The following is a 24,731-nucleotide window of genomic DNA, read 5'->3' as shown; positions in this document are numbered from 1 at the left end:
GGATAAAGATCCAAGGCCTAAATAAGTCCACACGCATCTCCAGATCAATCCATGTCACGATCACATGCATTAAATGCACCAAGTCAGTAGATCCAATCTGCAAGAACTCCATTTGGCATGCCAAAATGTTGAGCGTCACAAAAACCTCCAAGCATGACCAAGTTCTCTCAAGCATCACCGAACTCCTCCAGTTGTCGAGAATCCAACACACACCAAGCAACACAGTATAGGCTGAGCAATACAATTTACGCTGAGCTCCTTCAGAGACCAAGCCCCTCGGCAACACTATTACCAAGAACCACCCCAATAACAACCGAGCAACATCCCTTCTTTGATTAACATATTTCAACCAAACACCAAGCTTCTCCACCAAGCCCATTCGATCAAGCCTCCAACAGCAAAATACCATAGAGATGACCAAGCACCTCCAGTCTTCCACCAAAAATGCCAGAATCTTTAGGAACCTCAGATGCCCCTGCATCATAATTGTACTCTGCAAGATCCAATACATGGAGGAGTCATGGGAAGATGAGCACATATACCAAGATGAAGTGATCTTGGATATAAAGAATCTGATGGAAACACCCAAGAAGGCATTGATCGATGATGGAGTTATCGACAAAGGGGATGTTTATGACTTCCTCCGATGGTACAATGCAGTGATCACAGCCAAGGAAACATTTGAGAGCTTCACCAAGGAATTCTCTCATTGAAAAAGGATAGTTGACAACATCAACCAAGGGGTGTCCAATACAATTGCATCCTTGTTGTCACAAAGATTGGGAGAGGATAAAATAACAATAGACAACTTGAAAGGCAAGTTGGAGGAGTTCTTTCAACTAAATGTTTTTGAGACAGATGATTTTGAGAACTTCTCTATCTTCTTGAATACCATGTAGACCACTTAGGACTTATTGTCGAATTGGGAGGAAATTTTACGAAAGGCAAAAAAAGCAATTGTAGTTCTAGAATTCAAGCAGGAATCGGTTGTAAGCATCAAGACTAAAGAATTGGAGATAGTGTTGCATCAATATCATGCCTTCAAGTGGCCGATTCAGGAATAGATGCATTTAATGGATAGTGGGTGTGTGCTTAGTGGTCATTTATTGCACCCCACTCTCTTCCCAAGTAAGCATGCATAGTGGGCATTTGTTGCCTACCACAATATGCCAAATAATCTTGAACACTTTTTTTCTAAATTCTTTGGGAATAATGTCAACCGCACTGCTGATGAACACATTAAGATTTTTGAGGATGCCCTCCCAAGAAGATGATGTTGCTTGTAGATTGTTCCCTTATTCATTGGGCAAGGAAGCATTTTATTGGTATATCAATCTACCTACAAACTCAATACAAACTTGGCAAGAATTGAAGGATTATTTCCTCAGGATGATGAGAGAAGCATTAAAAAATCCAATCTCTATATAAGAAGATGAACCTCTTTGTAATCATATTCTACATTTGAAAGAATTATAAATATGGTGATCTATTAATTTTTACAACAGTCCCAGTTTTGTAAGAAAAGTAGGTAGAGCAAGAAGCTGGGAGGAGAGTGAGAGAGAAGACACCCCATTCCCAACATGCCTCATACGAATGCAAAGGCGCCAAGGCTTCTTACAAAGGAATGCTGGTAAGCCCTCCATGGAGTATAATTATGGATCCCAGTGTTTCACAATCAAACTTGATTTATTCATGACCTGCACTCTTCCTTGGAAAGAATTGTCTCTTTACCAATTGGAGCTAAAAACCTTAATGTAGCAGCATTTTGACACCATTAATATATCGGCTAGTCCAGCAAGGTTCTGATTTCCCTTCAATTATGTCTAAGTTTTGGGTCTTGAGTAAATTCCCATAAATCTGCAGATCAGCACTCTACCTTTTAGAATTCAAATATGGAGGATATATTTCAGAAGAAAAATACTGTCCTTTTTAGTCAAAATGGATCATATTTTTCTGGAATATCAAGGATGTCTTAATTGTCTGCTTGGAAAAACAGATAAGCTAAGGTAATAGACGAGAATGAAATATAACATCAGTGGGACCTGACAGATAGATACATATCACAACTAGGTAACAAATAAACATTTGTTTTTGAAATATATGAAATTCATGGTTCATTATATTTGAAAGATCCAGCTAATTCTGCTATTGCTATTCCTTATATTTGTATCTTTATTATTTACAAAAAACAGGGAAAACAGAATGTTCACAATTAAAAATATGAACCTGATGCACTATGTTATGGATCACAAGTATACATCGGGCATACTTCATCAAGCCATACTCATGGTAATATGCCTTTAGATAGACTGGCAAAAGTGCTGTATGCCAGTCATTCACAACAAAGACAAGGTTTCCATCCCCATAACATCCACCACCACAAGGCACATGCCATGGAACCTGTCAAGAGGACTCAAGTTTAGTATAATGTTAATGCATAAAAATAAATTTCTAAGATTTAATGATATTTATATGATAAACTCATTTTTATTTTTTTAGGTAATCATATTTAGAAAGAGAAATTATTTTAAAAGATCATAATAATAAAAATTAGTCAAAACATAGATGCAATACAATTCTTCAAGCATAATCTAATTCTCATTGTTTCTGAGATGAGCCTAAGAGAAATGACAACAAATCAGACCAATAATGAGGAAGTTCAAGAGGTCTAATCATACAAACGTTTACTGTCTTGCACATTTCGTTGGGTAAATTTAATCTATAAAATTCTCTGTTAATCGTTTTTTCAAACCCCTACACTTAGGATGACATAGGGTTCGCCCATGGTCTATCCCAAGTACTCTGTGGGCACTTCTGTGATGGAACCACAAGGTACCTAGAATCAGTTGCACCCAAGAGGACCAGCACACACCCAACAGGAAGAAAACAAAAAGTCAACATTTTCAATTTTCTTAAAACAAAATGCATCTCCCAATCTCAGTCTCACTATAAGTAATCTTTATTATATTATTCAAATATTGTGTAGCCTTTATCAATAACGTTTGGTTAGAAATAGAAAGGACTTGGTATTACGAAAAAAATAATAATAAGATTGTGAATATGTTGTGTCATAAGGGTTTTTGTGGTTCCAAAGGCCTGAATTTGGAATTGATGACAGAATATTTGCCCCTTGACCCTACCCAATACAGCCAAAGAGAACGCACCTCAGATGCTACCTCTAGACCCCACAAGAGGTTCTACTCCACAACCCACTAGGGACTCTGCCACCAAACCCTTACCAATTGTCATCCCTAAACCTAGGTAGGCCCTAGCTCCCCCAATCCTCAAGACCCACCCACATGTCTCCAAATCCGCTCATTCTTAGACACACTGTGATATAGATTATTTTTCTTAAAACATTTTGATAGGTTGTGAGATCTTCAACTAAGAAAAATTGTAGTACCTTATCAACATAATTAAAAGCAATTACTTGTGTGTCAAAAAAAGTGAAGAATTAGATCTTTGTGCACTCCAACTTGCAATTTTTTCACATAAGAAATCTGATTACAACAAGTGTTTGTAAGGAAATTGGAATCTAAGTGTCACGACTTAGGCACTGTTATTGCCTAGCTTGCTGAAGCCCCTATACATGAAACAACTTCTACATTTGACATGGCTTGTAGGGTTGGCATAGTAGTTGAGTGTTTAAAAGAAACTAAAGAAAATGTTGACTTTGATGCTCTTGATGGAGACCAATCTGAAGAATTTGAATGTTGATTGAAATCTCCATTGTGTATTACTATTGGCATTTGAAAAATCATTGAATTATGAATTTGTGTATTTTCTTTATTGCAAATTATAAAATATTTAAATATTTGTTTATTGCCAATCATGAGTAGCGGTGATTTTAATATTTACATACATATATAAACACCCACACAAACACATGAAACAATATTTGATTGATTGAATGGGTAATTACAAGGAGACAAAGGGTGAATAAGGAAATGCAAAGACGATGTTTCTGAAAGAAACAACTGTCAACTGAGAACTGAGATAGAAAAATGCTAAACTAACTGACTAGATTCATTAGGTGGCATTATTAAATGAAATTTAAATGGGGGTGAGAGAGTGGGAAAGCCAATAATGGCAGTTAACTCGAAGATTCTGCAGCCTGTGATGTTGGACGTGCCCAGGTTTCTTCACTGCAAACCGAAAAAACTGGGGAGAAGTCAATAGAGGGCCACAAGGGATATAAAAATTCGAAGGATGGGGACCCATAGGATGGTGGGGCTCCCATCAAAACTGGGGGGGAGTCGATTCCAAGTGATGGTGATAGCCCTAAATGAGCTAATGAGAAGAAAATCGTGCCCTTGGTCATTGCTTTTGAAAACAAAGACAAACAGAAAGTTAGTCTTCCCGCAAGTGAACAACATTTTTGATCCAACCTCTGGTAAGTTTGCCATTTTTTACCCTAGCCCAGGTATTGACCATACCATTTATGCTATGGCTCTATGCCTGGCTGGCAAATTTATGTGTCTGAGACCCAACATTGATGTTGTGAGGACCGATGCCAAGAAGAAATGGCAGCTGAAAGGCCAGATAGATATGCTGCAATGTCAAAAGGCTACTTCTCGTTTGCCTTTTCAAATGATGAAGACCTTTCTAATGTCATATGTGGTGGACAGTGGGTTATTGGTTCAAAACTTGTCCCCAAATCTGGATTGGAATGACTCTATTTATGTCTCTGCTCCAGTCTAGGTTAGATTTCCTGGTTACTGTTGGAGTGCTAGAATGAGGATAATTTTAAGGGTTTAGAGAGCTCCTTTGGAGAACTCTTATCCATTGACCCTATGACAGCTTCTAAGTCGAGGCTGGTCAATGCGAAAATTTGTGTTTTTGTTGATCAGTTCACTGACCTCCCATTATCTGTTGAATTTGTTTCAAAGATGGGGAACTGGCCACAGCTGGTGAAGTTTCAGACTGCCTTTTGCCTATTTTACTTGCAAAAAGGTTGGATACTGGGCTAAAACAATGCTCCCAAAGGGTGAACAAGGAGAAGGAAAGGGTGAGCAAGGAGAAGGCTCATAAAAACATTGATCAGAATAAAGTCTGGAAAAAACGAAGGGTCAAGGAACCCATGAGGTTGTGGTGGAGAGCAGTGGTAAAGTGGTTGTTCCTCTTTGTCCTCCACTAACCCTAACGAAACTGCTGAAGGGAATGAGACAGAAGATTCCTCAAGTGGAAAAAAATCATCAAAACCCAAAGCCTCTTATAGATTCCAAGACTACAAGAGAGGATGGCTCTTTGGTGGAAGGTAATCAGCTCTAGCCTCCTGAGGAAGGAGAAATCAATGGAAGTGTGGGATCCCTAGCTAAAGATGTTATAGATCAGATTTTGCCTTTGAGGGTGCAAGATTTTCAGCAGAATTAGAAGACACCATTGCCTTTGACTGAATTGGAGGATGCTCATCCTTGCAATGTTTTGAGAGGGAGGTTTTCCTTGTTTTCTTCAAATATTGGATCAAAAGAATGTGTGAGATCTACTTTTCCGAACCTTGAGAATATTAGTCCGAACTTGGGTGATGACCTTAAGCAAAGTAAAGGAAACCAAAAGAAGGTTGGAAATGGAGTAGATAGTGAAGAACCATGGACGAAAGTAAAGAATAAGTGAGGATAGAAGGGGGAAGAGCTATCCAGTGGGGTTTCCACGAGAAACCATATTAAGGCTGTTAGTAATTAGATATTTTCTAATTAACTATATTTTAATTAAGCTAAACTCTAGGCCTCTAATAATTGATTCATTTATTAACTATTATAACGCAACCTAGGTTTTACGTTTAGGGTTTTGGATATCCTTTTATAAGGATTGATCGCTCATTGTAATTTACCAATTCATTCACTTTTGATTAATAGAAATCTCTTTATTTCTCATCAATGTCTCATCTGTGGATCTAGGAATTCCAGCCTCCATAGCTTTTGCTTTTCTCTTTCTGTGATAGGTGTTTGCATGCAGGTGATTCTTGGGACCTATGGAGTTGATCTTTCATCAACTTCAACATGGTATTAGAGCTCCAAATCTTCATGCCCCTATTGTGTTTGTGAGAGGTTTGGTTTGGTTTTCAGATCTGCAATTTTTTCTTTTAGAGGGTTTCAATTTTTAGAAGTGTTTTGTGTTGGATCCAAACAAAAATATCCATTAAGCTCAGAGCACTCAAAAATCCCCATTTCCATATAAAATACGTCCAGTTTGGGCGCTGTTGAAGTCTAAGAAAAACAAAATTACACCCAAGTCATATTGACCTAGGCACGCAAATTGAGAACAACAATTTTTATTTTTATTTTTCTCAATATATATATATACAATTATTTTATGCCGAGTATTTTCTTGTTCAAAAAATTATTGAATAGCGCATGCGACAAGTGCATGTATTTTTATGTGAAAAAGCAAGGCCCCCATCCTTGCATCTTGCAGGTACCGACACCTTGTCCCATACACCGACATTTGTCATCCTCTGCCAATGACATCACTAGAGGACGCGTTTATTGGAAGTAGCGGAATTATGGGGCGCGAGGTCAGCTTCATTAATGCCTTGGAAGGCACGTTGTTTGAGTTCCTCTCTCTAGGCGCTATTTCTAAAGTGCCTCAATCTTGGGCCCACATCAACTTGAGTGTACCCTTGCACCTATCAGCACTGTGCACTCTCCAAAATCTGTGCCATTATTTTGGTGTTTGGGTGAGCAAAATTCTTTGGAGTCAACGCATTGGTTTTGGTGTCTTGTTTTTGGCGCAACTTGGTCCACACAATTTCTTTTGAAAACCCATGTTTTGGATTCCTCAAGCTTTGTTTAAACTCTTGCTCCCATGCGCATGGTACAAGGCCCATGAATTTTGTACCTTGATATACGTGCTTTGGTGATTGCACATATTTGTGGGCGGATTCCATGATTGCCCTCTCAACGGTTTGGCAAATTTCATGGAATTACCACGGTTTTTGTAGGTGGTTTGTCCATTTGTGATAGGTATTCATGGTTTTTAAGGCGGTTTCAATGTTTTTGAAGGGAAGTTTTTCAGGCAGCATTTGGCAGTTTGCCCTTTCTCATGTGGCGCATGGTTATTGTGCATGCTTTATTTATTGCAAAACCATCGGTGTTTTTGTAATGTCCCCATCTTTTTAGCATCTCAGTGGAGTTCTTAGCCTTTATATTCTCCAAAGGCTCAGTGGAGAAATAAGGAGAAATTGATTAAATTAATTTCTTATAAAGTCATTAAATAAATTAAAATGAAAAGGTGACTTTATATTTAATTATTTTAATTTTCTAGAAGCACGATTAATTATTGTATTGCACGGGAGAAGCTTCTAAAGAATGCATTTTCTAGAAATACAACTAATTATTGTATTGAGAAGGGGGGAGCTTCTAGAGAATGCAATTAAATAATATTTTATTTCCTTCTAGAAGGGTGAAGGAAAAGAATAAATAAAGGTGAGAGCTTCATTGTTAATCATCTGATTATTGTGAATTGCATTTGATATAAACTTGGGAGAAGAAACTAAGGTTTATGATTTCAATCAGCTATTGGAGAATGTCAACTCTTCAGCATTGCAACCATTTGAGATGGTGAAATATCCACTGAATTTGGCATTCGGGGGAGCTTCATTCTGGAGTTCTATTTGTGCTTAAATTGGAGAATACATTTTCGCTGCTACAGTACGCATGCACGATGCCACGCTACAATATTTATGTTTGATTCATTTCCATTCTTGGGCATCACTATTATCAAGTTCCTCTTGCAACTATTAGTATTTAGCATTGTAATTTTTAGGCATATGATTTTGCTGTGATAATTTAGAATCAGATTTTGGCATTACTGGAGTCATTATTTAAGCCCATTTGTCTTGGCAAACTCATAGCAACATTGTACATGAGAATGAATTCGATAAAGGAGATACATGTTGCATACCATTTGTTTGACAAAATGTCCATCTAATAGCATATATGATTAGCATAATAGTTGTATGTCAATTGTTTGTCAAAATGTCAGATGGCTATAGGTATGCATTCCATATCTAGTTTCCATGTGTATGCATTGAAAGTACCAAAAGAACTGCACTTGCATATTAGTTCATTGTAAGAGGCATTGTAATATCATTTGCGAACATTCTAAATTTCTTAGCATTGAAAGGCAGCTTACAAGTGTTTGACATTATTCCTTGAGCTAAAACCAATCAGTTTGGACAAGGGATATTACAGTTTTTCAACCACCTTTGGCAGTTTGGGCATTAGTGTGAGTGTTTTTGCCTCCACTACTGATTTGAATGTAGCACTAAATGCAAATTTTTGATGGTTCTCGATGGGTTCACGTTTTCCGGTGGAGTTTTTCTTCAACCAGCTTTGGTATTCTTGTTTTTGCGCCTTCCCTGACCTCGGGCCCCACACGATGGTCTTTTCACTGTCACATCCTTTTTCAGGCTCCAAGGTATTCATTCCCTGAGAACAACATTGTTTTAGAGGTTTTCCTTTATGTGAGCAACACCTTCAAGCATGTGCTCCTTGGTACACGCAAGTTGTGCCCGAAAGCTCAGTCCTCTAAGGTCAGCACACAGATTTCATGCCTTTTTTGGCACATCAACCACAAGAACATCCAAATTGGTGTTCTTTATGGATCTCCTCTGTTTTTTGCCCTCTGTTCATGCTTTTCTCCGACGTTTAAAGGTGTGAATCCCAAGATTTTTGGAAACATGCATGTTTATATGTACTTTGGTGGATTGGTAGTTTTTCCATTATTTATCATGGTTCGCGATTCTTTTTGGTAACCTAGTACTTTTTACCATGCTCAGCCACAAGGTTATCTTTGCGACCACTAGCCTTCGTTTTGGTGACTGGCGATGACTTTACCAGCCCAGGTGTTCTTCCAAAACAAGGTATTTTTTCGACATCTTTGACTTTATTTGGTACATGCTTATAAATGGCCACTAGATTTATTCTCCGGCACCACCCACCATTTTCTAGCGAGATATTTTTTCCAGCACACTGGGCTTTTTCTAGTGACTAGATTTTTCTTCGGTAGGGGTCATTTTTCAAGCATTCTTTTGCCTCAATGGCCACTTAACCGTCAAATTTATGCTCACCATTCACTGACATCAATGCCATGTCAGCAATGCATCAACACTCCTGTCACCCCTTGTAACTCTGTTTGGACCTACCTTTGTGTTTTTGCTCATATCTCAGGCATACGGACTCAATTTTCCACAAATGAGATATCGACGGAAAGCTATTTCCGAGCCCATCGTAGTGGTACAAGTAAATTTCAGTTTTGATGCTCTTTTGATGGGTTTTCTTGCTATAAAGTCGGCAATTCTATTTTTCACTCTGTGAGACATATCTTGAGCATCTAATCTCCGATTTGGGAATTCTTTATATCATTGGAAAGGTCTTTCAAAGCTCTTTCTAGTGATGCAGGTTGTTTTCCAAGATTTTGCTCCAACCACATTCTATTCAATGTTTTGCATTTTTGCATCCTAGTGGAAATCTTGGTTGTTTCAAGTCTGGGGATCGATTTTGTTGCTTCAAATGACTCGGCATGGGTTGTACTATCTATTGTATCAGCCGTATGTCTCTTATGGTCTTTGTAGGCATCTATTATATGCACTTTTGCAAACGCACTGAGATAAAGTGTCATATTGCATCTGTATTTTCATTTTAGTTGTTTTGCCTTGTTTTGCCTTCTGATTCGAGTAGTGTCATCTGAGGATAGTCATACATATTATTGTGTTCTTGGGATTCATTATATCTTGTGCCTTATTCTACATGCACTACTCTGATTAAAGTGCTATGGGGGGTTAATGTTTTTCCTTTGTTTTCCATCTTCCTTTGTCTAGTAAGTTTCTCATCTATGACATTAGCCTCATGACATATTAGAGATTGATCACCTCAGTACACACATATGTATTCTTTTGTGCATCTTGATCATGGTTCCTTGACATGCAGTTCTTTTGGCCTGCTTTTCTAGTTGCCTATCACCTCACCCTTGTCTACATTAAGGGGGCTTCCTCTGTTATTTCTCATGCTTCCTTGGTTTGATGGAGTGACTTATGTATTTAGTTTTTGTTACTATGTACTAGGCGGATGCAATGGCTGGGTACCTATGCATTTCAATGAGAATGATCATTTACCATATAGACACTCTCCTTTTTTGTTCCTACTTTGGTTGCATCCTTCCATGTTCGATTAATCAGCTCTTCAAGATTTGGTGTTTTATGCCATCTATATCTTCAAGTTCAATTGTTTTCCTTTGTGTGCCTCTTGATTCGCGTAGTGTCTTCTGAGAGAACTCATGCAAATTATAGTCTTCTCTACTTGGTCAGGTTCTATTTCAGTGGAGGTTTTTCAAATCAACAATTACTTTCCACAGAGCTTTGCAACTTCTACATGCTTCGATGGTGTTCTACATGAGCATCCTTTTGTTCCTATCTTCAAGGACATTCCCTAGTTTAGACGATTCTTGAGTCCTCCACTAGTTCTTTCAGCATTCTTTCCATCTCTTTTTGGAGTAGGGTTTTTCCCATGTGGTTTTATCTATTTTCTCCTCATTACAAAGATTTAGTTTTGCTTGGGTTCACCAAGCCTTGTTTTCAGAACCCAAATCTACTTTTAGTAGCAATTTCTAGGTTTTTAGCTACTCCCTAAGATTATCTTAATGAGGAGTGTTAGAGTAATTAGATTTTTTTTTATTTACTCTATTTTACTTAACCTAAACTTTAGGCATCTAATAATTAACTCTTTTATTAATTATAATAATGCAACCTAGGTTTTACCTTTTAGTGTTTTGGATCTCCTTTTATAAGGATTGATCCCTCATTGTAATTTACCAATTCATTCACTTTTGATTAATAGCAATCTCTTTTTTTCTCATCAAGAATGTCTCATCCGTGGATCTGGAAATTCCAACCTCCATAGCTTTTGCTTCTCTCTTTCTATGACACGTGTTTGCATGTAGGTGATTATTGGAAGCTGTGGGGTTGATCTTTCATCAACTTCAACAAATGCAAATGTGAGTACTCTAAAAGATCCCTGATGGATCTCTTCTGCTAATCTGCTGTAATTTTATTATTTTTAAATTTGTTTTCCCTATTTATTAAAATTTTCTTGCAAAACTAGATGGAAGTTGCAAAAGAGTTTGATTGTTTTATGTTTTTGATGATTTTTCAATAAGTAATAACAAAAATACAATAACATGAACTAGTTCTGAAAATATATTCCAAATACAATCAAAGCAATTTCACTTCAAGCATATTTTTGAATATAAAACCTAATTTGTAACCAGATGAAGATTTACAATAATATCCAAATGATTACAACCAAGGATAAACCCAACCTAAAGGCGTGAAGGAGAAATACGAGCCTAGAAGGAAGCTACAGCTAAGTTCTAGCTCTCTAATGCTACATGTGGGAAGGAATATGGCTGCCAAGTGCTGCCATACACCTGCAAATATGGCTGCCAGGTGTTGCCGTACAACTGCAAAGTACCCACACGTGGATAGAATACCCAAATCCCAACTAAAACTGACTCAACACTGCGTTCTCCAAAAGAAACAATGCACAATCTCCAAGATACTTCTAACTGTAACAAATCCAAACCACTGTTTTGTGGGCTACGTCCCAAACAAGCAAAGCAAGTGGGGTTGGCGCCCCAAGTGCTGAAAGCTCAATTAGAGCCCAAATCACAAATCCAAGATGTAATATGTCAATAATGCCTTCAAACTTTGTCTTTACCTCCTTATAACCATTGTTAGTTTGTGGTGACTAATCAGGAAAGTACTGTACATACTTCATAAATTCTTTGGAGCTCGGGGCATCGCCCAGAAAAAAAAATTGGTACTATTCGTAGATTCGCCACTAAAGTAATGGCTAATATTCGCCAATTTATGGCTGACATGTAGTAACCCTAAAGCAGTTTAATACTTGTATAAAAGGGCTTAGGGTTAGGGTTGTTTTAGTGTGGTGATTCGAAATTGGTTCTTGCAACAGTATTGAGCTATAAGGGATTACGGATTGTAATCAAGTTATAATCACTAGATCATAATAATATCAAACTTGTTGTTTGGTGGACGTAGCCTAGGGATTGGGTGAACCACGTTAAATCTTGGTGTCTTGTGTTCTTTTCTATGTGATCCATTATTTTTTGTTATTGGTTATATTTGCATGTAACTGTTATTTCTGTCCGTGGTTTAATCCTAACAACCACCAAACTTAGCTCGAACCCTAAAAGTCTCTCCATGTTGCGTTGGGTTATAAAATAATATATTTCTCATTTTTAAAGTGGTCAAGTATCCAGAAAATGACCTTTTTCCCAATAGAAAGAAATCCGTTCACCGAATTGCTCCGAGTCAAAAGAGAAACATTTAGAAAAGTTCAAGACCTTTCCAACGAGCTATTACACCAAGGGATATTCACCCAGATGAGGCCAAAAAACCCCTTATTACTCCAAAATGGCCATAACTTAGCCTTATTTAAATTATTAAAATGCTAACATAGGAGAATATATAAATATATTAAAATATTTCCCAAATAGCGAACTAATAGCCAAAACATCTCTACAAGGTGAAACTAAACTCGTCACCTCCTGTGATTGATGTCGGATACTCTGAAATAACTGACAGTCTCATCCCTCAAAATTAGGGATACTCCTAAAAAATAGCAATGTCTCTGAATCTCTCGAAACTGAAACCATAGAATGATCTCGCAGAGACTCAAGACTATAACCCATCTCCACCTCCTAAAATGTAGGAAACTCCTACAACTAAGGAATTGCTCTCAACTGACCTCCTATTGTCTAAAATTCCAGATCCAAACACTGTATACCCTGACTGAGTCTCTAAACACCACTACCAGCCTACGAGACTCCCTAATAGGCTAACTCTATCGTCTCTGATGTCCACTCTAGAAAGGGGACATGACATACTCCCAAAACCATCATGGGCAAAAAGTCCATAAGATACCTTAAGGAGAAGGAGTACAAACAAATTATAGCGGATGCCAAGCAAAGGAACATAAGGGGCCTAAATGACATCAATAAGAAGGATATTCTCTGGAACATAGTATGGGACCATAAGCTAAATATTATCCTAATCCAAGAAACTAAAATGTTAAATGACAAGATTAAAAAAATCAAGGTTTTCAAAAACTGTGGAGTTGCAGGCAGTAGTTTGGAGGGAGCCTCTAGTTGTACGACAATCTTTTGGAACCTAAATTATATTAAAGGTAAGCCTCTGATTGTTGATGAAAATATTGTGACTGTTTGATTTCATCATATTAGGTATGGTTTCACTTGGGTTCTCTCCAACATCTATGCCCTTAATGCTAGGAGTGTGAGAAGCAAATTTTGGAATACGTTGACTATTTGAAGGAAAAACTTCTCAGATAATTGCTGACTAATTATGGGGGATTTTTACTCCCCTTTAATAGATAATGAAAAATTTGCAGGATCCCAAACACAAATGGATAGGAGAATTGACCTCATCGATTTAAACAATCAACAACCCTTAATAGATATGGACCTTCAAGGGGCTAGTTATACCTGGACTCATAGAAGAATTGGGAAGGACTTGATTCAAGTACGCCTTGATTGAGCTATCATCTCAAATGAGTGGATGGTAAAGTACTACTGCTCTCTTACTGCTCTACCCAGAATCGACTCACATCATTTTCCTATCTCTTTTGTTGTCGATGTTGTTTGTGGCTTGAATAAATGTGGTTACCTCATTCTATTCTGGAGGATAGTATTAAGAAATGGAGTATTAATGTCAATGGCACTGCAATTTTAAAGTGGCCAAGGAACCAAGGCATATAAAGGACAAAGTAAGAAAGTGGAATAGGGAGGTGTTTGAGGATATCTTTGCCTCAAAGGAAGTTATCCAGCTAGAGCTAAAAGAAATACAAGACAAAATTCAAAATGTGAGGGATATAACTTGGATTCTATGGCTAAGGAAAATGAAGTCTTGGTTAAATACCATGACATTATAGCCAAAGAGGAGGTCTTCTAGAAACAATGATCCCGTGCTCTTTGGCTGATGGTAGGTGACAAAAACACTAGTTTTTTTGGACTTTTTTATTCATTTGGATTTTAAAATTTTCATGCTTTTAGACTTTCAAGTTTCCTTATTGCCCGAGATTTTTTTCAAATTTAAAAATTTTTACTTCGTCCTGAATTTTCCAAGTTTTCAATTTTTGCTTGAACGATTTTCATCTTTTGAAATTTTTCTATCTTTCAAGATTTTTCAAGTTTTTTAGAGTCTTAAGATTTTTCAAAAAAATTAAACAATTTCAACTTTTTTACTTTTTGACATTGAATTTGAGATGAGAAATATGTCGTCGGTAGATATTGTCTAGCCAACGGGTTGATCTCGTCGATAAATATTGTGTAGCCGACAAGTAGATTAGCATTGTTATGTAGCTAACAAACCCCTTTGTGAAGGTTCTGCGGGAAGTATATGTACCCCATCCGAGATCATTGTAAGCATTATGTAATCTCTTTGGTACATGAGGCACTACACTTCGTCCCCAAGGACGCTTCATTCCACAACCTGCGAATTGACTACCCCGACTAACAAATCTCCCACCCCGTCCTATAAATCTTTGACGCTCTATATGTCCAAGAACACGTCCCCAAGGCTGTCGATTCCCACGCCCAGCACCACGCATAATCCCACGGCCAGACCTAAAATCTCCTCTACCATCATGTTTCATTAATCTTCCTTTATGATGAGGTTTGGATAGTCTTGCCTTCACCTTCACCTTATTATCCACTTCTCCAAGCTCATTGTTGCTCAAACCATTTACACATGCCACAGCTGCATCATGAGTTGAAAAAGTAACAAATCCAAAGTCTCTACGCCTTGCAGTTGGCATATTTTGTGCTGGTTGAATTTTCTGAATTTCACCATATTTTTTAAATTGTTCTCTGACACGATCCTCATCCCAAGTAGCTGGCATACCATCAACAAATACAGTTTTAACTTGTGCCATAACTTCCTCATTGGGCTCAACAAAAGTTTTTGCAAATGACACTTTGGTAGATCTATCAGTAACAAAAACAACATCGCTTTCTGCAGCCTTTTGAAAGCACTCATAGCATCAAAACGGGTTGAGAATTCCAAAAAGGAAAACCCTCGTTTTGAGAATCTTCAACAAGAGTCAAATCCTCAATATTCTCAATACCATAATGCTTCAATCTTGCTTTCAAAGCATTTTCTGTCCATGTTTTGTAGATATTCCCTACAAAAAGGGTATCAATGTCCTGACTTGGCGAGACTCCACAAACTTTTCCCTTTAATTGCGGATTTAGCATGTCCAATGGATACATATCGAATAAATCCAAATCCCTTGTTCTTATGAGTTTGAGGATTCATCATAAGCCGGACTTCCACAATCTCACCCACTGTACTAAAGACTTTGCTAAGATCTTCCTCACTAGCATCTTTGTCCAGGCCACCAACAAATATTTCAAATTCCTTTTGCTTCCGCCTTTCTTTGACAACCTCATGATGCTCTGCTTCCTCTTCATCGGGCTCTTCATGTTACTCTGCTCCTTCCTCTTCTTCACCATCACCTTCAATCTCTTCTTCACCTTACTCTTCCTCAAATGCAAATTCATCTTCCCCAAGTTCTTCACCATCTTCCTGCTCACCATCATCTAACTGATCCTCCAAACCCTCCTCCTCATCTTCCTATGCAATACCATCTTGATCCTCATCTTTGGCATCGACATCCATCACTGATGCATCCTCCTTGTGAACCTCCTCAAGGTTTTCCTCCTCTTCCAGTTCAGATTCAAGCTCATTATCATCAAGCTCTAATCTCTCTCCTTTATCATCTTCATCAAAGGAGGGCTTTGCTTCCTCCCTCACTTCCTCAGTTTCTTTAACTGGTGCGGATGCATTAGTAACCTTCATTTTCTCAACAGATGCAGCTGCTTCAGCAAACTGCTTGTTAAGGTTGATGATGACTTGCAGCTCGACCTTCACTTCCTTTGCAGAGGCAGCATTTTTTGCAAGCGGCATTGCTCCGGCACCCTTGGGAGTCTTGTTTGGGGTTTCCCCACACCCTTCTTGGGAGTGGCCGTCCCTTCTGCTTTCTTCACTACACGGGGAGGCATGTTTGCGGCCCATTCACACACAGCAGACCCTCCAAACCCTACTACCCAAGCTTATAACACATCTTCGTGTTTTTAGCGGAGTACGAAGTGTGCCGGCAACAGCACTCTTCAAGGTCACAACCTCCTCTCTAGTATATATTCTTTCTATATTGTATGTTGTTGTCTCCTATTTTGTTAGTTCTGAAGTCGCCAGGAGACGACTTTTCTTTTCAGGGGGGTATGATGTCGTCGATAGATATTGTGTAGCCGACGAGTTGATGTCGTCGATAAATATTGTGTAGCCGACAGGTAGATTACCATTGTTATGTAGCCGACAGACCCATTCGGGAAGGTTCTGTGGGAAGTATATGTACCCCATCCGAGATCATTGTAATCATCATTGTAAGCATTATGTTATCTCTTTGGCATATGAGAATAATAAGAGGAGTACTGTTGTTCTTGTCTATTGTCTGTGTACATTAAACTATTTACCCCATACGGTAAACAAAATACTATTTCTTTTGGAACACTTTTTGTGAAGCACAGAAACATGCGCTCCAAAAAAGGGGGAGAGCGTGGTTTTGAGGTTGTAAAGGAACCTATCACAATGGACAAGATTTGTAAGTGAGTGAAATGTGTGCTCTGCAAAAGTAGGAGAGCGGGATTTTATGCATGTCAAGGAATTCCATTTGCAGGAGACTTTCCACGAGATGATTAAAAATGTGCTCCATCTTTTCTAGAGAGTGCAGTTTTGAATGAGTAAAGGGTTTTGTCATTTGGAAGTTTTCTATGATACGTGCCAAAGCGCACTTGATTGATTGAGGAGAGCGATGTTTTCATCTTGCTATGGATTATAATGGTTGATTGTTCCTTGGGGGTGGGTTGACCCATGCTCCATAAAAGTAGGGAATCGACAGTGGATTACCCTCAAACTCCATTCCACACAAAAATGCAAATTACACATAAGGGGTCATCAAACAATTGGTTGATTGACTACGCATTGCATCTAACTGTTTCCATGCATTCAAACATGAGGGTCTCATGAATGGGGGATGTGTGAAAGAATGTCACAACAACCCTAATTAGGGTTAGGGAAAGAAGAAGGAATCTACATTAAGGAAGGGGTCCACATAAAAAAATCAAGGAGACACCATCCTAGTCAGTAATAAATTCCCACTATACATGCTTGGTTAACAGGAGAGTGGGGCAAAAATGAATGTCCACTAAGCATTAAATGTGCCTATGCCCGTAATAGCCTATGTTTGACCTTGTCATTTAAATGCATGCAATCTACTTGATAAGGTCTTCAACTCGTCCACACTGACACTTGGCATTTATTCCCGTTTGAATTCCAAGATTGTCATCACTCATTTGGATTTGCTCAAGTTGTTATTCCAATATAGAAACAAGACTTGGGTTGTGTGCATGACATTTGAGAAAATGGAGAAAATCTCAAAATTATTCCTCGCAAAAAATTCAACTGAAAGAACTCTTCTAGTTTACCTCTTAGGTTCTCCACCGATATCTCATTCTCAGTGAAACTTTGTGATAACAAATAGCACGATCAAGTTACTGCTTCCTCATCGGCACTCATCTACTCAGCTCATTACTGCCTTTTTTACACCATTATCTCCTTTGTGGGGTGTAAAAAGGCCTTCCATCTCTATTCGTTCTTATGGGCTTTCCAGATGTGTCAGATCCTGTTCTGGCTATTTGCACCACAGACACTCCTTTGTGAGTAGCCAGAGACAGTCCAGTGCTTCTACGCATCGGCATGTGTATCATTCAATGACTGATTTCTTCTCGCCCAAGAAAGACTCCTAGCACTTTCTCTATTCTTTGTTGGTTGTTATTGTTTTCGTTGTTTTCGTTTATTTTTGGACACCTTTGTGTGTTCCTTCTGGTGTCAGCCTAACTGTTGTAATCTTTCAGTCCCATAGACCTCTTTTTGGTCTTTTGTTGGACATTAATATCATTATCTTATCTTATCTTATCTTATCAAGATTAGCTTCAAGAGACTTAACTCTAAAAAATAACTTACTAGAAATAATCAAAAGCAAAATTACTTACAATTTTGTAAAATATTGGCAAAACCTTTTACAAAAGAACACTATTAGCCCTAGAAACATAAAGTGCAAGCCAGAACACTTTGCAAGAAACAACAAATTTACAAACAATTGTCAAAATATTTAGTCGAAGATAGAAAGTCGCAATTTTGTGATAAATTTATCAAAAACATTCATTTTGAGCAAAAAAGGAAAACCACTGTGATAAGATGATGTAATGTCCCCTCTTTAGTTCGACATGGCATTGATCATGGATTTGCCTATTCCAGACTCTCGTAGGCAAATGGTGTGGAAAGAGAGTCAATTCTGCGGATCAGATAGTCATATCTTGCTCTTGAAGAAGTGTTAAGAGGTTATATTTTATCATTATATGACATTGGGGCCCACATGTTATAATTTTAATTTGAGTTGCACTTTTTATTTTATAAAATTACTTTATTATAAAAAAAGTGCATTATAATGAGAAATTATAAAGAATGTTTCTAGAAGTTCTAGCAACTTCTTAGAAAAGTGAATAAATAGAGGGCTGGGCCTCTCATTTGGACATGCTTGGATTGGAGAACTCTTCTAATTCTTCATTGTGAAGACATTTGTGGACTTTGGATCTGCAAATTATTCGATCTTTGGGAACGAATCACTCCCTTGGATTGGCGGCTTTGAGGGTGTGAAATATCACCTGAATTGTTGCATAATTGGAGTTGGTATTCAGCCATCTCATTGGAGCTTATTGAGAATTCGTTGTTAGGGTTTGTTTTTGGTTGGAATAAGGATTTCAGATTTGCCCTATCATTGGAGAAGCATTTGACAAGAGTTTGAAGACAGAATAAGTGCATTTTCAAAATTGGCAAAGCAGGGTTCGGAACCACATAATTGCTCATATCTCCTCAACCCCTTGGAGTTATTTTTTATGGTTTTACAGGGTTACTACCTAACCCTAGATGCCCATTTTCCTTGCATTTGGGGGTCCCAAAACCCTAATATTATTTTATTTCAGCAGCCGTACAGGTACGGCTTGGTACGGCCCTGCTAGTTTGGGCAGCAGCAGCAAATTAAGGACAATTTGGGGGTGCGGTTGGAGGTCTTCATCAACGATCTGCAGCAAAACGTGGTGTTCTTCCATAGTTCTTCAAACCAGGTTCTTGCATTCTGAAATATATGTCAATTTTTGGGTAAATTTGCTGTCATACAGTCATTGTAATAATCAGTCCAGAATTGGTAATAAAATAATTTCAGAATTTATTGCATTAAAATATAGTTCAATGGCTTTATATATATTGTAATTCTGTGATTATATTCTGAAAGTATCAAATCTGAAATTACCATATTCTGAATATTGTTACTGTTACACGCCAAGTGTTTGACAAAATTCCTAAGTTCAGTTTGAGGGTTTCTGTGGCCTTTATAGAGAGGGTCATTACAGTGGTATCAGAGCTATAAGTCCTGCCATCCTGTGGAGGTCTTATAGGGAATTTGGAACAGCTGGATAGGAGGGAAAGTGTTTGACGAAATGTCAAAACACTAAAATCAGAGCATGCGACAAAGGCCTTATAATTTCCGCAATACCAAAGCAAGACAAGATAGGATTTCTGACCTGCAGAGCGAACAGTCTAGCTCATCTATCCAGGTGGACATAGAATCCAGTCATACAGACACAGGGGAGGTATTTTTTGATCAAGACTACGACTACAATATGGATAGAGGCGGGAATGCCGGTCCAGATCCGCAAGAGGAAAGATTTTTACAGTTATTAGACACCCTGGCACAGGGACAGCGATTAGCCGAACAAAGAGCACAAGAACAGAATCAGAGAATGGAGCTTATGATGCAGATGATGGCTCGACAAATGGGGTTGAACGCTAACATAGGAGGAGGAAATAATCAGAATGGTCACAATCAGAATGGGAATAATCAGGATGAGAGACATAATGGAGGCGAACAAATTGTGAACAATTTCGGTCATGCCCCCCAGCAAGCTCGGACAGTAAGTTCGAGGCCTATGATTCCTACGTTCCTTCCTAGAGCTCCAGAGCAGCCGGTACCAGAACCCCAGATCACTGACATACAGGATCAGCTGAGGAGAGATTGGGAAGCAGGAGGACCAGATTTTACAGCTGCAATCACCTTTAGAGAATATATGGATGTGCGGATGAAGCATATGCCCCGTGGACAAGACAGGACTCAGAACTATGAGCTACGAAAGAAAGTAGGAAAACTACAGTTACCATATTATGATGGCTCGGGGAAGTCTACAGCAAGAGCTTGGGTTCAAAAGCTTGACACATACTTTCAATTGAATCCTATGTCTGAGGAAGAAGCTATTAAGTATGCAGCAATTCACCTGGATGGGTTAGCACACGAATGTTGGCATCATGGTATGATCACTATGGGTCATGCACACATTACTTCATATGTGGAGTTTATGGAGAGACTGATTGAACGTTTTGATAAGAAAGATTCAGAACTCCATTTCAAGGAATTAGCCCAGCTTAAACAGTGGGGCTCATTGGAAACATACATTTCAGAGTTTCAGAAACTTGCAGTGTTAGTAACAGATGTATCTGAACGAAGGCTATTGGTTTTATTTATGGATGGGTTAGTTGATCCGTTGAGAGGGTGGATTAAAGCTCTCAACCCTCCCACTTTGCAGGAAGCCATTAAGAAAGCTCATGACATGGATTCCTCTTCAGCTTCAAAAAACAAATTTCAGGCAAAGAGTTTCCCTTCAGGAAAAGATAAGGACAGGAAACCCTTTCATAGAGAAGCACAGCTACCTAAGGAAGAAAGTAAGAGGCTGGACAAGGAGACACTTAATGACTTGCGTAGAAAGAAGCTATGCTTCTATTGCAAAGGCCCGTATGAGTACGGCCATGACTGTCCTATGAGGCCAAAAGGGAAGGCCAACCGGGCAATGTGGGCTTATTACGAAGGCTCAGATTCAGATGGTTCAGAACACCATGATGAGGATCCTGATGAAGCAGAGGGAGAGCAGGAGATAGACAGTGCAGGGCAAAGGCAGGAAACAGAGCTACATTTACAGGAAGCACGACTGTCTAGTATCCAGAGAGAGGGATCTTTCAGACTTCGGGGAGTCTTGGCTGGACAGAAGGTTATTACATTGTTGGACACAGGTGCCACGCATAATTTCATTGATGCACGATTTGTAGAGAAGCGTGGACTCATTACTGAGGAGTTCGAAGGACTAAGAGTCAAGGTAGCTGATGGATACACTCTTCGTTGTGACAGGATGGTACGAGACTTACCTTTGCGCTTGAACAACTATGAGTTTAAGGCGGATTATCATGTGGTCAACATGGGTGACATGGACATAGTACTTGGGATGCAGTGGCTACATTCATTGAAGGTGGTTACCCTGAGATTAGAGGATATGGAGATACAATTCGAAATGAATGGTAGGATTCATGTGCTAAAGGTTATCCGTAATGGAGACATCAGGACTATTTCATTTAGGCGGCTGGAGAGATTAACTAGGCATAATGATATAGAGTGGGCAGCAGTTTGTACTTTGATAACTACACAGGAGGAGCAACATAAGGTGGAATATCATCCTGATATTCAGAAGTTGAGGATTAAGTACGAAAAGGTATTCAGTGAGATTCCACCGGGCAGGCCACCGGACAGAGGTATTGAGCATATTATTGAACTGGAGGAAGGTGCTAAACCTATCATGATCACACCATATCGACATCCAAAGCGACTCAAGGATGAGATCGAAAGGACCATTGAGGAGTTGCTAGCTATGGGGCACATCCGACCTAGTAAGTCACCTTTTGCATCTTCTGTTGTTTTGGTAAAAAAGAAGGATGGAACGCTTCGGATGTGTATTGATTACAGGGCATTAAATAAGAGAACCATTAAGAACAGGTATCCTATTCCTCGCATTGATGAGTTGATAGATGAATTGCATGGGGCTTGTTATTTCACGAAAATTGATTTGAGATCAAGATATCACCAGATCAGAGTTCGTGAACAGGATATTGAGAAAACTGCTTTCAGATGTCATTGTGGGCACTTTGAGTTTGTAGTCATGCCTTTCGGCCTGACCAATGCACCTGCCACTTTCCAGTCCACTATGAACAGAGTTTTCCACCATCAGTTGAGGAAATTCGTGCTGGTGTTTTTTGATGACATTTTGATCTATAGCCGATCATGGCAGGAGCATCTAGAGCATTTGGAGACGGTGTTGAGCATTCTACAGAAGGAGTCCTTGTATGCAAAGGAGTCCAAATGTGACTTAGGGATGACCGAGCTATTATATTTAGGACACATCATTAGTGCAGAGGGAGTGCGGATGGATCCTGAAAAGATTCGCGCTATTGTTGATTGGCCTCCACCAGAGAACCTTACACAGTTGAGGGGGTTCCTTGGTTTATGTGGTTTTTATCGCAGGTTTGTCAGTGGCTACTCACGACATGCAGCTCCCATGACAGATTTACTGAAAAAAGGGGAATTTGTGTGGACTCAAAAGGCACAGGACTGTTTTATGAGATTTAAGGAGATAATGACTACGTGCCTAGTTCTAGCATTACCTGATTTCACAAAGCCATTTGAGCTTCAATGTGATGCATCTAGAGAGGGAGTAGGTGCTGTACTTATGCAGAATAAGCACCCCATAGCTTATGAGAGCAGGAAGCTCAGAGGCCCTGAGCGTTCATTCAGTATATATGATAAGGAGATGTTGGCCATCATGCATGCTTTGGCCAAATTCAGACAATATCTTGTGGGTAGCAAGTTTTGTATTAAAACTGATCATAACAGTCTGAGGCATTTCTTGGGACAGCAGGACCTGAATGATCGCCAACAAAAGTGGGTAAGTAAGTTGCAGGCATATGATTTTGACATCTTATATGTCAAGGGAACTCAGAATGTTGTTGCAAATGCTCTATCTCAAAGGCCACACCTCACTCTTATGGTTCAGATATCAGAGGATTGGCGACACTTGATTATAGCAGAGTATGCCAGGGATACATGGGCCTCTGATATAGTAGAGGGAACAGTGATTGATACCAGATACACACTTGTGGATGATTTGATCATTTACAAGAACAGGATTTACCTGGTCCCAGGATCGAAGGTTAAGCAACTGATTATGAGAGCACTTCACGACTCACCGACAGCAGGCCATCCCGGGTACTTCAAGACTTACAAGTCAGTTCGAGAGCGGTTCACTTGGAAAGGGCTGAAAGCTGATGTTTTGCAGTATGTTCGAGAGTGTCTTGTTTGCCAGCAAAACAAACAAGAACACAGCTATCCGGCAGGGCTCCTACAGCCACTTCCGATTCCCGACAGGAAGTGGGAATGCATCTCCATGGACTTTATCACAGGTTTGCCCAAGGTACAAGGACGAGATTGTATTTATGTGGTGGTAGATAGATTAACGAAATATGCTCATTTCTTTCCTATCACCACTACACATTCAGCAGCTCAGGTGGCAGAGGTTTTCTTTCGGGAGGTTTTCAGATTGCACGGCCTGCCTCAGAACATTGTGAGTGATAGGGATAGCCGTTTCATGAGTCACTTTTGGCAGGAGGTATTCCGGTTATGTGGCACGGAGCTTACACCCAGCACTAGCTATCACCCACAAACCGATGGTCAGACAGAAATTGTGAACAAATGGGTGGAAGGGTATTTAAGGAATTATGTGGCAGCTCAACAGCGAGCTTGGGTCAGATGGATATATCTCTGCGAGTATTGTTACAATACTACATATCATATGACTATACAAATGACACCCTTCATGGCACTTTACGGTTATGAAGCACTTAGTTTCTTGGATTTGTTGTTGAGCGACAGCCGGGTACCCAGTGCAGGTGAATTATTACAGGAGAGTAAGGATATAGTTGCTACCCTCAAAGACAATATTGCAAGAGCTCAGAACCAACAGAAGCAGTATGCAGACCAGAAGAGAACTGAGCGTAGTTTTGAGGTAGATGATATGGTTTACCTCATGTTGCAGCCATACAGGCAATCTACTCTTAAGAAGAGTGGGGCAGAGAAACTTAAGCCACGCTATTATGGACCATTCAGGATTATCAGACGAGTTGGTGAAGTGGCTTATGAGTTGGAGCTTCCCGCAGACAGCAGAGTGCACAATGTGTTTCATGTGTCACGCCTCAAAAAGGCGTTGGGTCAGAATGTGGTGCCTTCTGCAATATTACCTCCTTTAGACGATGAGGGAAAATTGATTTTAGTACTAGAATCCATCCTGGAGAGCAGAGAAAAGCAGCTTCGTAGAAGGGTGATCAGAGAATATTTGGTTAAGTGGAAAGATTTACCTGTTGAGGATGCTACTTGGGAGGGGGAGGCTATTTTGCAGCACCCGGCGTTGAGATTGCTTGAGGCCAAGCAATTTCAAGAGGGGCGGACTGTAATGTCCCCTCTTTAGTTCGACATGGCATTGATCATGGATTTGCCTATTCCAGACTCTCGTAGGCAAATGGTGTGGAAAGAGAGTCAATTCTGCGGATCAGATAGTCATATCTTGCTCTTGAAGAAGTGTTAAGAGGTTATATTTTATCATTATATGACATTGGGGCCCACATGTTATAATTTTAATTTGAGTTGCACTTTTTA

General features: G+C 39.2%; 1 protein-coding gene and 1 pseudogene across 3 annotated transcripts in view; both read right to left on the bottom strand.

Annotated features, from left to right (window-relative positions):
* LOC149571065 (granule-bound starch synthase 2, chloroplastic/amyloplastic-like) overlaps positions 1 to 24,731 on the bottom strand; it is a 202,631-nt gene that overhangs the window by 29,050 nt on the left and 148,850 nt on the right. For all 3 annotated transcript variants that reach the window (XM_089812644.1, XM_089812643.1, XM_089812642.1), the window contains one exon: positions 2,227 to 2,400. In XM_089812644.1, the coding sequence (XP_089668770.1) occupies positions 2,227 to 2,400 (174 nt within the window). The remainder of the gene's footprint in view (positions 1 to 2,226; positions 2,401 to 24,731) is intronic.
* On the bottom strand, positions 8,187 to 16,108 carry LOC149571067 (uncharacterized; annotated as a pseudogene).

This window comes from Cupressus sempervirens, chromosome 2 (genome assembly GCF_028749045.1).
Source record: "Cupressus sempervirens isolate cs-2001-9-10 chromosome 2, ASM2874904v1, whole genome shotgun sequence".
Taxonomy (NCBI): Eukaryota; Viridiplantae; Streptophyta; class Pinopsida; order Cupressales; family Cupressaceae; genus Cupressus; species Cupressus sempervirens.
Note: the sequence above shows the minus strand (reverse complement) of the source record. Positions and strands in the feature narration are given on the sequence as shown.